General features: G+C 40.7%; 1 protein-coding gene across 1 annotated transcript in view; it reads right to left on the bottom strand.

Annotated features, from left to right (window-relative positions):
* cdyl (chromodomain protein, Y-like) overlaps nucleotides 1-13,832 on the bottom strand; it is a 267,295-nt gene that overhangs the window by 58,015 nt on the left and 195,448 nt on the right. The window contains exon 2 of the mRNA XM_072510000.1: nucleotides 12,681-13,347. Coding sequence (XP_072366101.1) covers nucleotides 12,681-13,347 — 667 coding nt within the window. The remainder of the gene's footprint in view (nucleotides 1-12,680; nucleotides 13,348-13,832) is intronic.

Genomic DNA, 13,832 nt, shown 5'->3' with positions numbered 1-13,832 from the left:
GGACTTCTCCAATCTGTATGGTTCAGCTATTAAATGAATTTAACTGGCTGAACAATAGAGAAAACCCAGGTCATCCTGCCTAAATAGTGCATCGTACTCTGCGCAGTCTATATTTGTCTGCTTATTTTAACCATGTTGAATATTAGATGTTGGATAATAAAATGATGGCACTCGGAATTAGGGAAAACAATGTCACCTGCCCAAAAAGATGGCAGATAGCAAAGCACAGAGGTAAAGGAGGATTTTTGACTTACTATTCCTATCTGTATACCTTTGCTTTTTATTTGATTTTACCAGTGGGCTGAATAACAAACTAAGCTTCATTGTAGAAGATTTGGCAAAAGGCGGCAACCATACCCAGGACATGCAGCAGGAATTATTCCGTCACCTTTAGGTCTGTACAATATAAACTAATTCAGTTACATAAAAGTAAGACGACACAACAAAATTAGGTCAATTTACTCAATTTTTCAAAGCAATTGTGATAATCTGGCATCTGTTTTGGAAAGGTTAGTAAACCTGATTGCGAGCATGGTAAGCAAGTTTAGGCATGTGACACCAAAACTTTGGTTAGTGACCAGCTTTGCATTAACTTAGATCCTTGACCAGTCTGCAAACTGTTTAACCTGGATGAATCTTTAGAACGTTCTGTTAAAACAAAAAAAGGAATAAAGCCATAGAATGAATGTACATTCGTAAATAATTCCTAGCAATTACTTTTTATCTCAAGAGGTCTCCTCAAGAGATCTCAATCACAAAATTTTCCAAGACCTTTTCGATGATACAAATTGCGCAGGATGTGTGTGTTTAATTGTTAGAAACCAGACTTAGTTAACTCCAGGCAGTGAATATTTGCATGTGAATGTCTGCTGCAGTCTCAACGTCTAGAATTAATGTATACCTCAATTCCTCACCATTTGCTGGCCTGTCCATAATTTACAGATCGTTAAGGTTTATGGGTGAGATTTAATTTATCCAGCAAGCTTAACACACAACAAACCAAGCTTCATTTTACTCCATTCACTGTCAAGAAAATTTGCACTTCCACTCAAAAGATAGCAACTTTTCAGATACTAATATTCTTTCACCCAAAGAGTTGTGGAGCAACATAACAGCATGCAACAGTTCACCCACCTGAATCAGAAAACAAATCAAATGCAACCACGAGTGTACTTTCACCCAATAATAATTTGCCACTTTAGTTTTAAATTGGACAGTGGGATATCATAAAAGTTAAAACATCTTGCCTTTGCAATGGACAATTGATCATTAGTAAATGTACAATATAGCACTGCACTCATCCTTTATTTCTCCCAAGACTATACTTAACTTACGCCATGTTGCAAATTACTCATACACTGGGCTGGACTGTCTACCCCGCCGCACCACTTTTCTGCCTCGACCTGCCGGCGGGATTCTCCGTTACACCGGCCGTTCAATGGTGTCCCATTGTGGGGCAATCCCATGCCGTCAGGAAACCCCCGGGCGCCGGCAGAGAATCCTGCCCACTGTACCCCAAAATATAATTTTCTGAAAGGATCCCAACTGATGTGTGTTTGAATGAATCAATTCCACCACCTCCACTCACTCACTGAAATAATGTTTCTCAGATCAATTTTGAATTTATACTTCTTCAATTCCAGACTGTGTTGACTTGTTCTGTTCTCTGTAAACTCGTCAAAGCCTTTATTTTTCAGTCCTTTTAGAATCCTAAAAATGTTGCTCATCATTTTTCAAATTTATTTTCTGGTGAGAATATACTCATGTGTTCTTCATAATCCAATCCCTCCATTCCCATAACCATTCCGCTCGCTTCGATATCCTTTCATTACCACAATGTCCTTTTTGGATTGCGACAACAGAAAGTGTATACAATTGCTTAAATGTGATTGCAACAATAATTTATAAAGTTGCAGGATTACCTCAGTGTTTTAGCTCAATGGCCCAACATCAGATTTATTTTCTACACTACTTTACACAGTATTATGTAATTGTTTAAATTTATTATCAGTCCGGACTCCCTTACTCATTTCACTGCTACTGGACTACAATAAAGAAAACATACAAAATGCAATGGGAGAAAACATAATTTCATCCACAATTGACCACCTTGGATGTTGAACTTTTGTATTTTCTGTTTCTGTTTATATTTTTTGTAGTTTCAGGTGGTGCCTGTACGTGAACCCTAGCTTCCCATACCGTTGAGGGTGCTTTCTCTTGCAGATAAGCCAATTTGCAGGATGCATAGGGAACAAAGACTGAGTTCATTAGAGTCACCAGCTTTACGTCTCCTGGTCCTTGGAAGGTAGCAGATCACCACTGCACTCGGCCTTGACGCAGGTTTTAACTGCCAACCATTAACTATAGTTATTTTAGTTAGCTCCTCTTGTAACAGAAACTTGCATTTATACAGCACCTTTAAATGTAATAAAATGCACAAAGGTGCTTCACAGGAACTTCAGAATCAGAATTTGACACTAACCCACAAAGCAATATTAGGGACAATGGTCAGCAAGACGCCGCACTCTCTTTCGCTCCAGCCCAAACGGTGCCCGTTCTTGAAAGTCCTCCTTAAATGTACTTCACACAAGGCCTTCTTTGGCTGGCCATGTCATCATCTACCGTCTGGTCATGTCCATTCTGCTGCGACTCCGGAGGCAAATAATGTCCTGTCAGCCTCAGTTGTCGCTTCGTCATGGTTCTCTGTAGGTGCCTCTGACCAGTCCTCCTTAATACTTCTACATTGGTGAAGCTCTTTTCATATAATCCCTGCAGTGCAGGTGGCCTTTCGGCCCATCAAGTCTGCACTGACCCTCCAAAAGAGCACTCTACATAGGGCCACTCCCTGTCCAATTCCCATAATTCCACGCATTGATCATGGCCAATCCAAACCTTCACATCTTTGGACTATGGGAGAAAGAAATAAATGTTCTCTATGCTCTGTTGTCTGATGGTGATAGGAGGGGGGGCCTTGTTGCCATCTGGTCACCATTGCCTTGGTATTCTCGCAGCTGATGCACATACCGACGTTGGTGCAACTACTTTCAAGACTTGTGGAGCACACGTGATTCTTCGGCCAGCGTGACGTTGAAGGAATCCCAGGTGCCCACGCTGGTTTAGACACAGCAACAAGTGACTAAAGTACTGAAGTAACAATACAAGGCTTTGAAAATTTTAATATGCCATGGATGGATGCCTTGCTGTCTTACAATGTACCAGTGACTGATGATAGTATAAGCTTTCTTGAAGTGGCCTCTGATATTCAAAGCTCTGCTCCATGTTCCTGAGCATTTAGACCTGCTTACAGCATGATTTGTCACCTCAGAAACTTGCCTGTTCCTCCACAAAGGGTACAGTCTACTTCTGCTTTCAATCTGTTGGGGACCACTGTTCTGATGACCTTCTCGGGTACTGACAGCAGTGTTATGCCTCTCCAGCTTGTTCAGTTGCTGAGTTTCCCTTTCTTTGGTAGTTTGCTCATCTCCATTCATCCAGGATGTCCCTGCAGACCTAATCTTATTGAACAGACCCAGGAGCACTATTGAATGTTCTTGCCACGTTTCAATTGCTCTGTTAATATCTCAGCGATCCCAGATGCCTTGTTGTTCTTCATATTTTGATAATTCTTTGGACTTCTGATCTGGCAACTTCTCCCATGCTGGCATTCAGCTGCTGCAGTGTGGTGCCATCATCAAAATCTAATGTGGAGCTGGTTGAGGATTGCACACAATTGTTCCATCCACGTGTTCCTGCTCAGCAGTCAATAACATCCTACCATCCTTGCCCTTGATCGATAGTGATGTTGCATCTGGTACCAGTCAGATATCCCATATGTTCATGTACAGTGACTTGGTGTTGTTCTGATTTGCTGCTTCAGGTGTCTCCCTGCCTTTGAACTCAATCCACCCTCGTTTGCCTCTCCTGCAGCTTCGGTTCATGGCTGTATCCAGGCCTTCCGTACTGGTCACCGTCATCTCGTCTTTGCTCAATATTCTTTTCCTGGTCCCTCTTACTCTCCGCCAGCTTTCTTTCATCCATCAAGTTGGGTCAGCGATCCAAGATTCCTTGTTGGATTCCCTCCTCCACCTGATGCTGACTTCTGTATTCTCCTTAATTTCTCTTTTGTTTCGCAATGTTACCGGACCAGAGTAGAATTTTGAATCTGTTGGAGATCCAACAGGAAATTATCTGATGTGCTTGTCCTTCAGTTTCTCCATTGCAAATGGCCATTGCAACCTTGTGGTTTTTGCTTTCTTCAGCTCCAGCTGGATCTTTCCTAGCATAAGATAATGGTCGGATCCTACTTCGGCACCTTGTCAAGTCTGGACATATTGTCCATCTGGACATCCATCTGATGCATTTATAAAATAAATCTTGTTCAGGTTAATTACCATATGGAGACCCCCTCATGCCTATATTGCAGATGTCCTCGTGTTTGATGGGCTGAGACCATTGCAGAAGGCAAACTGATGCTCCATTGAGCATATTTACTGACCAATGGAGCCTGAATTAATGGCTACTATTGACTGCTGGCTATTGAATTACTGACAATCCATTTTTTAAAACCATGTCTAATCCATTATTTTCCTTTAAAAGTACCAAGACAAAATTACGGTTTTGTTTTGGATTTTCAGCCTCCATAGCAGTTTACATTTGAACCTAGAGAAGTCATTGACAACTGAGTTTCACTTTCTCCCTTTCATTGTAGGTAGCAGTAGAGAATTTGAATTGTTGTCATTCTAAAGGTGTTCGATAAAGAGCCAGATAAATGAACTATGAGCAAAATTGAAGCCAATGGGATTAAAATGAAATGAAATGAAATGAAAATCACTTGTTGTCACAAGTAGGCTTCAAATGAAGTTACTGTGAAAATCCCCTAGTCGCCACATTTCAGCACCTGTTCAGGGAGGCAGGTACGGGAATTGAACCGTGCTGCTGGCCTGCCTTGGTCTGCTTTCAAAGCCAGTGATTTAACCCTGTGCTTTTCATAGAATTTACAATGCAGAAGGAGGCCATTCGGCCCATCGAGTCTGCACCGGCTCTTGGAAAGAGCACCCTACCCAAGCCCACACTACCCTATTCCCATAACCCAGTAACCCCATTCAACCAACACCAAGGGCAATTTAGCATGACCAATCCACCTAACCTGCACATCTTTGGACTGTGGGAGGAAACCGGAGCACCCGGAGGAAACCCATGCACACACGGGGAGAATGTGCAGACTCCACACAGACAGTGACCCAGCCGGGAATCGAACCTGGGACCCTGGAGCTGTAAAGCAATTGTGCTAACCACTATGCTACCGTGCTGCCCTAAACCGTGCTAAATCAGCCACAAAAGGTAAAGTTGGCCACAGGACAGAAAGTCAAGATTAGTAGTGAACTACTATTTTCCACACTAGAGGAATGCAGTTAAGGATCAGCATGCTGACGTTTGATGTATATCCAGGTCCTGGTCATTAATAAACAGATAAATCCACTTTTTAACGAAGTAGGTCGGAGCAGAGTTCATAGCGTAAAAAGGGATTTTTCTTAAAACCAGTATTGAGTGATGTCACCCACTTTGCACACTTGGGAGATGAAATTTTGGATGGATGAGCACCTGTAACCAGAATCCTGGCGAAAAACCATCAAATGATGCATGAATTAACCCTTGAATTAGAACAACAGCATGGAACTAGTCATTGAATGAGAGCGCGGACAATACGGCACCCATCAGGTTTCAGATTCCTGCCTCAAAGAGGACAGCTAGAGGAGTTCCGACAGTTCCAGAATGATCACGACAATCCAGAATGATCATGACACTGATGGTGATAATGAATCTGTGTAGTGTTAACGATAATCCAGATGAAAAAGGATGGTTGTCGGTTTAGAATGTCAGGCAGCTGTGTAATCGGTATTGTTTTAACATTCCCATTGACATGTTAGTCTGCGGATTTATAATTAACATGGCAGGTCAGAAAGGAGTTAGCAGAAGAGGTATTGTTTTAGCAAGGTAAATGCTCTTTAGCTTCCTGCAGCAAGTTGAAAAGTGAAGCTGACAGCCTCGTTTATTTTTGAAATACATTTTAGCCTGTGACTTGAACACTTCAGCCAATATAAATCAACCCACTATGAAAAAGAGATGAACAACCACAATCCAGTACAAGTCCGCAAGCCTGCCCATACAACCAGTATTTCCGGTAAATTGGTATTGCATAAAAACGGGATATACCGGATTTCAAAGTTTGCAGGTGATATAAAACTCAAATGCAGTGCATAGTATTAGATTTCAGGACATAGAAAGACTGGCAAAATGGGAAGACACATGACAGATTAAATTTAATGCAAGAAGCGTGAAGCAATATTTTCGTACGGCAATTAAGGAACGGACATGTGCACTAAACTGTATGATTTTGAAGTGGCCACAGGAACAGAGACACCTCCGGGTGTGTATACACAAATCTTTGAAGGTGACATGGCAAGTTAAGAAGACTGTTTAAAAAGTATGCAAACATCCTTGGCTTTAGAAAGAGGCAAAGAGTACAAAAACAAGGTTATGTTAAACCTTCATTAATCACCAGCTAGGCCTCAGCTGGTATAGTGCCCAAATCGGACAACCACAATTTAGGAAGGATCATAGAGCAGAATCATATCATCTGTCAAAGCCTTGGAGACAGTACAGAGGAGATTTACTAGAGTCGGACCATGGATGCTGAACTTCAATTATGTGGAGACTCTAAAGAGATTCTGAATAACCTGTGCATTTCTACACTGCCATTAGCCTAGTAAAACCTCCCAAGGCACTTCACAGGAGCATTACTAAATGTGAACCACATTGGGAGATATTAGCTCAGGTTACTTGATCAGAGAGATTGTCTTAAAAGGACAAAGGTAGAAAAGTGGAAAGGTTTAGGGAGGGAATTTCAGAGTCCAGGCAGCCAAAGTCATGGCTACCAGTGACACAGCAAATAAGCTGGATGCACAAGAAATCAAGAATTGGAGGAGTAGAAATCATGGTAAGATTTAGGGCTGAAGGAGGTGTCAGAGAAAAGGAGGGGGCAAGGCCATGGGAGACATTGGAAAACAAATTTTTTTATTTATTTTTTTATAAATGAAAATGAAATGAAAAATGAAAAGAAAATGAAATGAATGAAAATCGCTTATTGTCACAAGTAGGCTTCAATGAAGTTATTGTGAAAAGCCCCTAGTCGCCACATTTCGGTGCCTATTCGGGGAGGCTGGTACGGGAATTGAACTGTGCTGCTGGCCTGCCTTGGTCTGCTTTAAAAGCCAGCGATTTAGCCCAGTGAGCTAAACCAGCCCCAATTAAGGTTTCCCTGGATTGGATAAGTGAACAGGAATTGGTGCAAGTTAGGATATGGGCAGAGTTTTGGATGATCTCAAGTTTAAGGAATATGCAATATGGTAGACCAGTTAGGACAGCACTAGAATTGCTGACTCTAGAGGTAATACAGCAATGGATGAGGGTTTCAAAAACAGGTGAGCTGAGGCAGGGGCAGAGATTGACAATATTACAGAAGTAGATTGCAAATGTTCTGGTTCAGCCTCAGACATTGGCAAAGGGAAAGGCTTAGAGTCTGTGACTATGAGTATGTGGCAGGGGCCAATGGCAATGGCTTAATTCTACTCAATACGGAGGAAAGTTCTGCTAATTTAGTACTGGATGTTGGGCAAAATGCATGGGAAGTCAGCATCTGTGGCAAGGTCGAGAGAGGTGGTGAAGTAAAAAGAACTGGGCTTTGTTATGGTAGGTGTGGAATTTAATTTGTTTTCAGCTGGTGTCATGAATGTAGATGAGAAAATTGAAGGGACTCCAGGAGGTAACAGCACGGGAGTATTCAGAGAGGTCATTCAACCCAACTGGATAGATTGCATTGGAACCAGACGAGGGGAGCCTGTGAGGTGACGGGGCAGGGGAGCTGCAGGAGGATGGTGTGGTTGTGTGCAAAAGCTGCAGACAACAGGGGAGGAACAGTTTATTATGGTTATACAGTCTTATAGGATTCCATTTGTGACTTTGATAAAGGCCATTTTAGTACCGTGACAGGGGCAGAAATCTGGGTTCAAACATGAAGTGGCCAGAAAAAATGAGCATGCATTTGGGAGGCAACAGGGATTTTGTAGAAGAAATGGGAGGTTTGCGATTGCAAGGACAGGGAAGTCTAGAGCGGATATTTTTGGGGAAGCAGACTTTGCATGAAGGGGACTTTGCATGAGTTAAGGAACTGGAATCACTAAGAAGGAACTATTTCCAGTGGCAAAGGGGTCAATAAAGAGAATACACTTATTTAAGGTAATTGGCAAAGAACTTGAGGCGGAATGAGAATGATTTTTTTTGGCAAGGTTAGCTGTCATGATCTGAAATATTTAAAAAATGAGGTAGCATCTTGAACATTCGAAAGACAACTGAGAAAATATCTGAAAGAGAGAAAATTGCAGGGCTATGAGGAAAAGGAATTAATTGGATAGCTCTTTCAAGGAGCTGGCACAGCCATGATGGGCCAACTGATCTCCTGCATTCCCATTACAATAAATTATAAAGCTCAAGACACTTATAATATTGTTAGATAATTGCCCAAACTTGATCTATTGCATGGCACAACTAATTTATTTGTTTGTGAACAAATGTGCCTCAGAATTGATTTCTTTCCAGCCACTCTACATGATCCATTTCAAACAAAATGTACAAAAAAATACAGTATGTTATTTTTATAACAATTCCCATTTGGCTTTAATATACCATCGAGGTGAAAGTCAAATTCAGCAGGGACACAAAACTGCTCTGAAGCTAAATCAAACCCCCTATGGTTAGTTTTTCTGCATTGCAAATTTATACACTTCATCCCCCATGAGGAGACACCTGACATAATGCAATAAGTGCACTTGCAAAGATGCCATAATTTCCTGGATGTCAAGTTCAACAGATGAAACATAACACAACAGTGACATTGGGGAAGAAATTACTGCACACATTTAAATGGGAAAGCAATTAAACCCAGTTAAATTAGAGTCCTTGATTTGTTCATCCATTTCCTTTTTTCCCCCAATTTATCATTTTAAATAAAACACTAATGCATTCTTTCTCGGGACCACCTTTATTTGGATTGCAGGATAATTCTGTTTGCAGACTAGAGTGTAACTGTAGTAACACTGCTTTTCTCGGATAAATTAAAAGCAGGTATGTTTCTAAAATAGCCCTTTTTTCCCAACTCCATTGTCTTTATTTCTTAATATTTTGCAATGTCAGGTATTGTCCCAATTTACTTATTTTTTTGTTGGCGGGATGTGGGCATTATTGGCTAGACTAGCGATTATTGCTCATCCCTAATTGCCTTTGAGAAGGTGGTGGTGAGCCACCTTCTTGAACTGCTGCAGTCTAAGAGGTGCAGGTACATCCACAGTGCTGTTATCAGTTCCAGGAATTTGACCCCAGGACAGGAATGGCGATATAGTTACAAATCAGCATGGTATGTGGAGAACTTGCAGGTAGTGATGTTTCCATGCATCTGCTGCTCTTATTCTTCTAGGTGGTAGAGGTTGCAGGTTCCTGAAGCACTGTTGAAGTAGTCTTGATGAATTGTTGCAGTGCATCTTCCAGATGGTAGACACTGCCGCCATTGTGCATCAGTGGTGGAGGTGGTGCCAATCAAGCAGCCTGCTTTGTCCTGGAGACTGTAACGCTCACCCAGGCAAGTGGAGAGTATTCCATTACACTCTTGGTGTCTGGTAGGCTTTTGGAGAGTCAGTGAGTTACTTGCCACAGAATTCCCAGCCCCTGACCTTTTATTCAGATGGCTGGTCCAGTTAAGTTTCTGGTCAATGATAACCCCAGAATGTTGATAGTGGGGGTTTCAGTGATGATAATGTCATTGGGAGATGATTTGATTCCTTCTTGTTGGCGATGGTCATTGCCTGGCACTTGCATGGCATGAATGTTACTCGTCACTTATAAACCCAAGTCTGAATGTTGTCCAGGTCTTGCTGCATAAATCAGCATTACAGAATTAGGGCATCACGTTACAAGAAAATTGGAGAAAGATGACGGAACAAATTAATGGGAGAATTAGCTACACTTAATCTATGTATTCTATTTGTTTCTACAATTGTATTCCATTTTGCTTTTGCAAATCAGGTAAGTTGTGAAAGAAACGGTTTCATATTGTCATCATTAACTTAACAAAAACAGTCCTCCTTGGTCAATGCTTACCAATACAATTGATTGAACAACAACAATTAACCTAGCTGACTGATACAGCAATGCTGCATTTTGAACCAGTATTTCTATCGTGAATCTGGAGAACAAGTCTAAACTCAGATGAAGAAAAAGTTGAGGGGGGGCAAGTGTGGGAGTGCAGCAGAATAAATGCAATAATCATTGGCTACTCCAAGACACAGGGCATGATTTTGTTGGGAAACCGTTTTGGTGGCTGACCAGAGGAATTTGGCAAAGTTCTAATAACAGATAACCTGACTACACTTTGGCATGAGACTAGGACCTAAAAAGATAATAAAACTGGTGTGTCTTTATTGGTGGCAATCATTTTATACTTTTGACTATTTAGGTTTGTGGAGTGTAATGAGAACATGGTTTAACAAATCATTTGTTAATGTAAAGCACTTAAAAAAAAGTAAATTGACTTTTGTTCCAGGTTTTGCACAAGGATATAAATGAAGATATTTGAAAGATTGGAGCATTGAATGAGAAAAACTAATTTCATGAGCAGAGTGTTTCTCAAATCCATGCACTATTTAAAACACCTAATTCAATACAGTGGTTAGCACTGTTGCTTCACAGCGCCAGGGTCCCAGGTACGATTCCCGGCTTGGGTTACTGTCTGTGTGGACTCAGTGTGTCAGCGTGGGTGGACTCCGTGTGTCTGCGTGGGTTTCCTCCGGGTGCTGCGGTTTCCTTCCACAAGTCCCGAAAGACGTGCGGTTGGGTAATTTGGACATTCTGAATTCTCCCCGTGTACCCGAACAGGGGCCGGAATGTGGCGACTAGGGGCTTTTCACAGTAACTTCGTTGCAGTGTTAATGTAAGCCTACTTGTGAGAATCTAGATTATTATTATTATGCCCTATAAAACATGACAGCCTAAATTCATTTGAATAGGGGGCATTGCTGCCTACACCCCATCATTGCAGGCTAAATTTAAATATAGATCCTCAGAGGTGCAAAGGACATTGTGTTAGTTCACTGTAATATAGTGGATTAGTGAGTGTCCTTTTATCTTCAAATACAATTGTACCCAAAATGGTTTTGAGGAGAGGTTTGCCACAAGTTAATCAGGCAGCAGAGCAAAGGGAGTACATATTTTCCCCGCTCTTGAATGCTACTGAAAATAAAAACGGTAGTGGAGAAAATACCCTCTATACTTGCACCGACTTCTTCACTAACATTAGTCAGCAGAGGAAAATAAATTCCATTAAAAAAAACAGGCAACTTGAAAGAAGTGACAGTCTGAAAATTAAATTTGGTGTTGGGGTAATGAAAGGCTTGGGATCATAAAAAAAAAAAACAATATCCAAAAAATGGAAATAACGAAATATAACAAAGTTCATATTGTAAAAGGCATGGGGAGAAATGACAATGAATCTGGGAAATAAGAAAAGGAGACTGCAGAATCTGAAATGTGTGCGGAGATTACAGAAGACACATGGATCTTTCCATTGAGAGTAAGCGAACAGATTATATAAGTTTGTAGATACATAAATTTGTAGATTAAGGATATCTGAACTTAAACTGTCATACATCATTGTTCAAAATGCATACACCTCGACTTAATAAGATACATCATTTATACAATCACTGGTCAAAATGCCCGGTCAGATCAAATACCACAGAATCACAACGCTTAAATAAATTAAAATGATTACATTAGCAACTTGTAGCACTGAACAGAATACCTTTAAGAATTAGTTTGACAAAAATACAGATAGGATGATGATCTGCAATTTTATTTTGCCACTGCAAGAACAGCAGCCAATCTTACTCCAATCTCTTCGCAATCTGACTGCAATTGGAGGTTTGATGTGAATTCCAATAAGTTGCTACCAATGGATGTTCCTTGAATGTCAGATGACCTGAGGTGCATTGCATTTAGGGTACACTGCATTCAATATCAAATATCCAAAAAGATAAAAGGATTTGGGTTTTATTTTTGACATAAATGCATGAAATGCTCAGCACAATCTTTCATATTGTATCCCAATTCCAGTACATTTCAAACACAAAAAAGGAAATGGGGTACAGAAACTAGATTAATTGTATTCCAAAGTGTGCTATCAGCCAATATGGATCATACTGATGGCATGCATGGTGGGTCATCAAAAAGAATCAGCGCAAACTACAGTTTATTCTTGTTGATCTGAGGATCCTTGCTTTTAAAATGTATAATTTCATTAGTATGTATTAGAGGATGGCAAAAGCAAAATTTTTACTTAGAATGCCTAGATGCCACTATGGCAACTGATGAGAGATTGGGTAAATAAACCTGCAGTTATTTGGGTGGAAATATACTGGAATGGATTTTGTTATTTGGTAGCTTTACAGAATGTAACCTCAAGGCTTTGAAATAATTGATAATTCATATGGAGCTGTTGCACCAATTTTTCAATGGTCAATTATTCAGCTTTTACAAAAAAAAATATACAGTAATGCAAACACATTTACACTTACCTTTTCCATTGAATGATAATGCTGAAGCTGTTGCTCCCGTCACTGGCAGTTGCAGCTGGGGTGATAATGGTTGTGTCCTTGGTCTGGTTCCCATTCTGGCTCGCTCTGTTCCAGGGACAAGCAAAGCTCCAAACGGCTTTTCAATAGCTAGGTCTGGTGCTACAGAGTCTGGATTCTGTGTCATATGCCCAAATCTATCTGAGGAGGTATCCTGAAAACCATCAAGAATTATCCTATTCTTTAGAGGGCTTCTGGGAACTAGGATTTTGATGCCAGATTTAGTAAGGTCCATTGTCTTCCTACTGGAGAAAGTCTGTGAGCTGGTTTTTCGATATTTCTGGTGACTTGACAAGAATTGGCTGGAGCTTTTTGAATCACTGTCTTTACCAACTCCAGGTGATCGGGGAGAAGACTTTGATAGCGAGCTGTTGGTCGACCGGGAAATCTGTTTTCGAGCATTGTTTAGAGCGTGTTTGTTTGCTCTAGAAAAAGGTCCATCTTTCTGTTTATCACTGTGCTGCCTGTTAAACTCCAGAATATACTCCTCACAGTTCACCAGATGATGTTCTGGTTCCCATGTGTCATCATCACTGTCATAACCTTTCCACCGGACCAAGTACTCTGTTCGCCCTTTTTTATTTTTCCTCTTGGCCACAATTCTCTCTACCTATTAAATCAGGAAACAAAGGAATCAGTGACACAGAACTTGCTGTGGGTTAGGCGCTGAATAATGAGGGTTAACTCTACTCTTCCAATAATAAAGCCATAATGTTGGTAAAGGACGAAGTCTAGAATTGTGTCCAGATTTTATTGAACATTTCCACAAAGTACAATCGGATTATAATCTGTTAAGGAAATGTACTATGAGATCTAGTGTAGTAACCAAATGTAAAAACATGCATGGGAAATACAGTAGTTTACAATTATACAATAGTTGGAGCACTAGAATATATTGTGAACAAAATAAAAATACAAATAATTTTAGCAGCAGAAAGAGATCACGAGGCTCAAAAAGCTCAACCCTTTTTGACTGATGATAATCATACTCACCCACATTACAAGGAGAATAGAAACAGAGACTGGAAAGACCAACGCAAACTGTCTGACACCCAAACCCTCCCTCTCTCACTGTCTTCTCACCATGTCCTTCAA

This window comes from Scyliorhinus torazame, chromosome 6 (assembly GCF_047496885.1).
Source record: "Scyliorhinus torazame isolate Kashiwa2021f chromosome 6, sScyTor2.1, whole genome shotgun sequence".
Taxonomy (NCBI): Eukaryota; Metazoa; Chordata; class Chondrichthyes; order Carcharhiniformes; family Scyliorhinidae; genus Scyliorhinus; species Scyliorhinus torazame.
The sequence above is the reverse complement of the archived record's forward strand: the minus strand, read 5'-3'. Positions and strand labels throughout refer to the sequence as shown.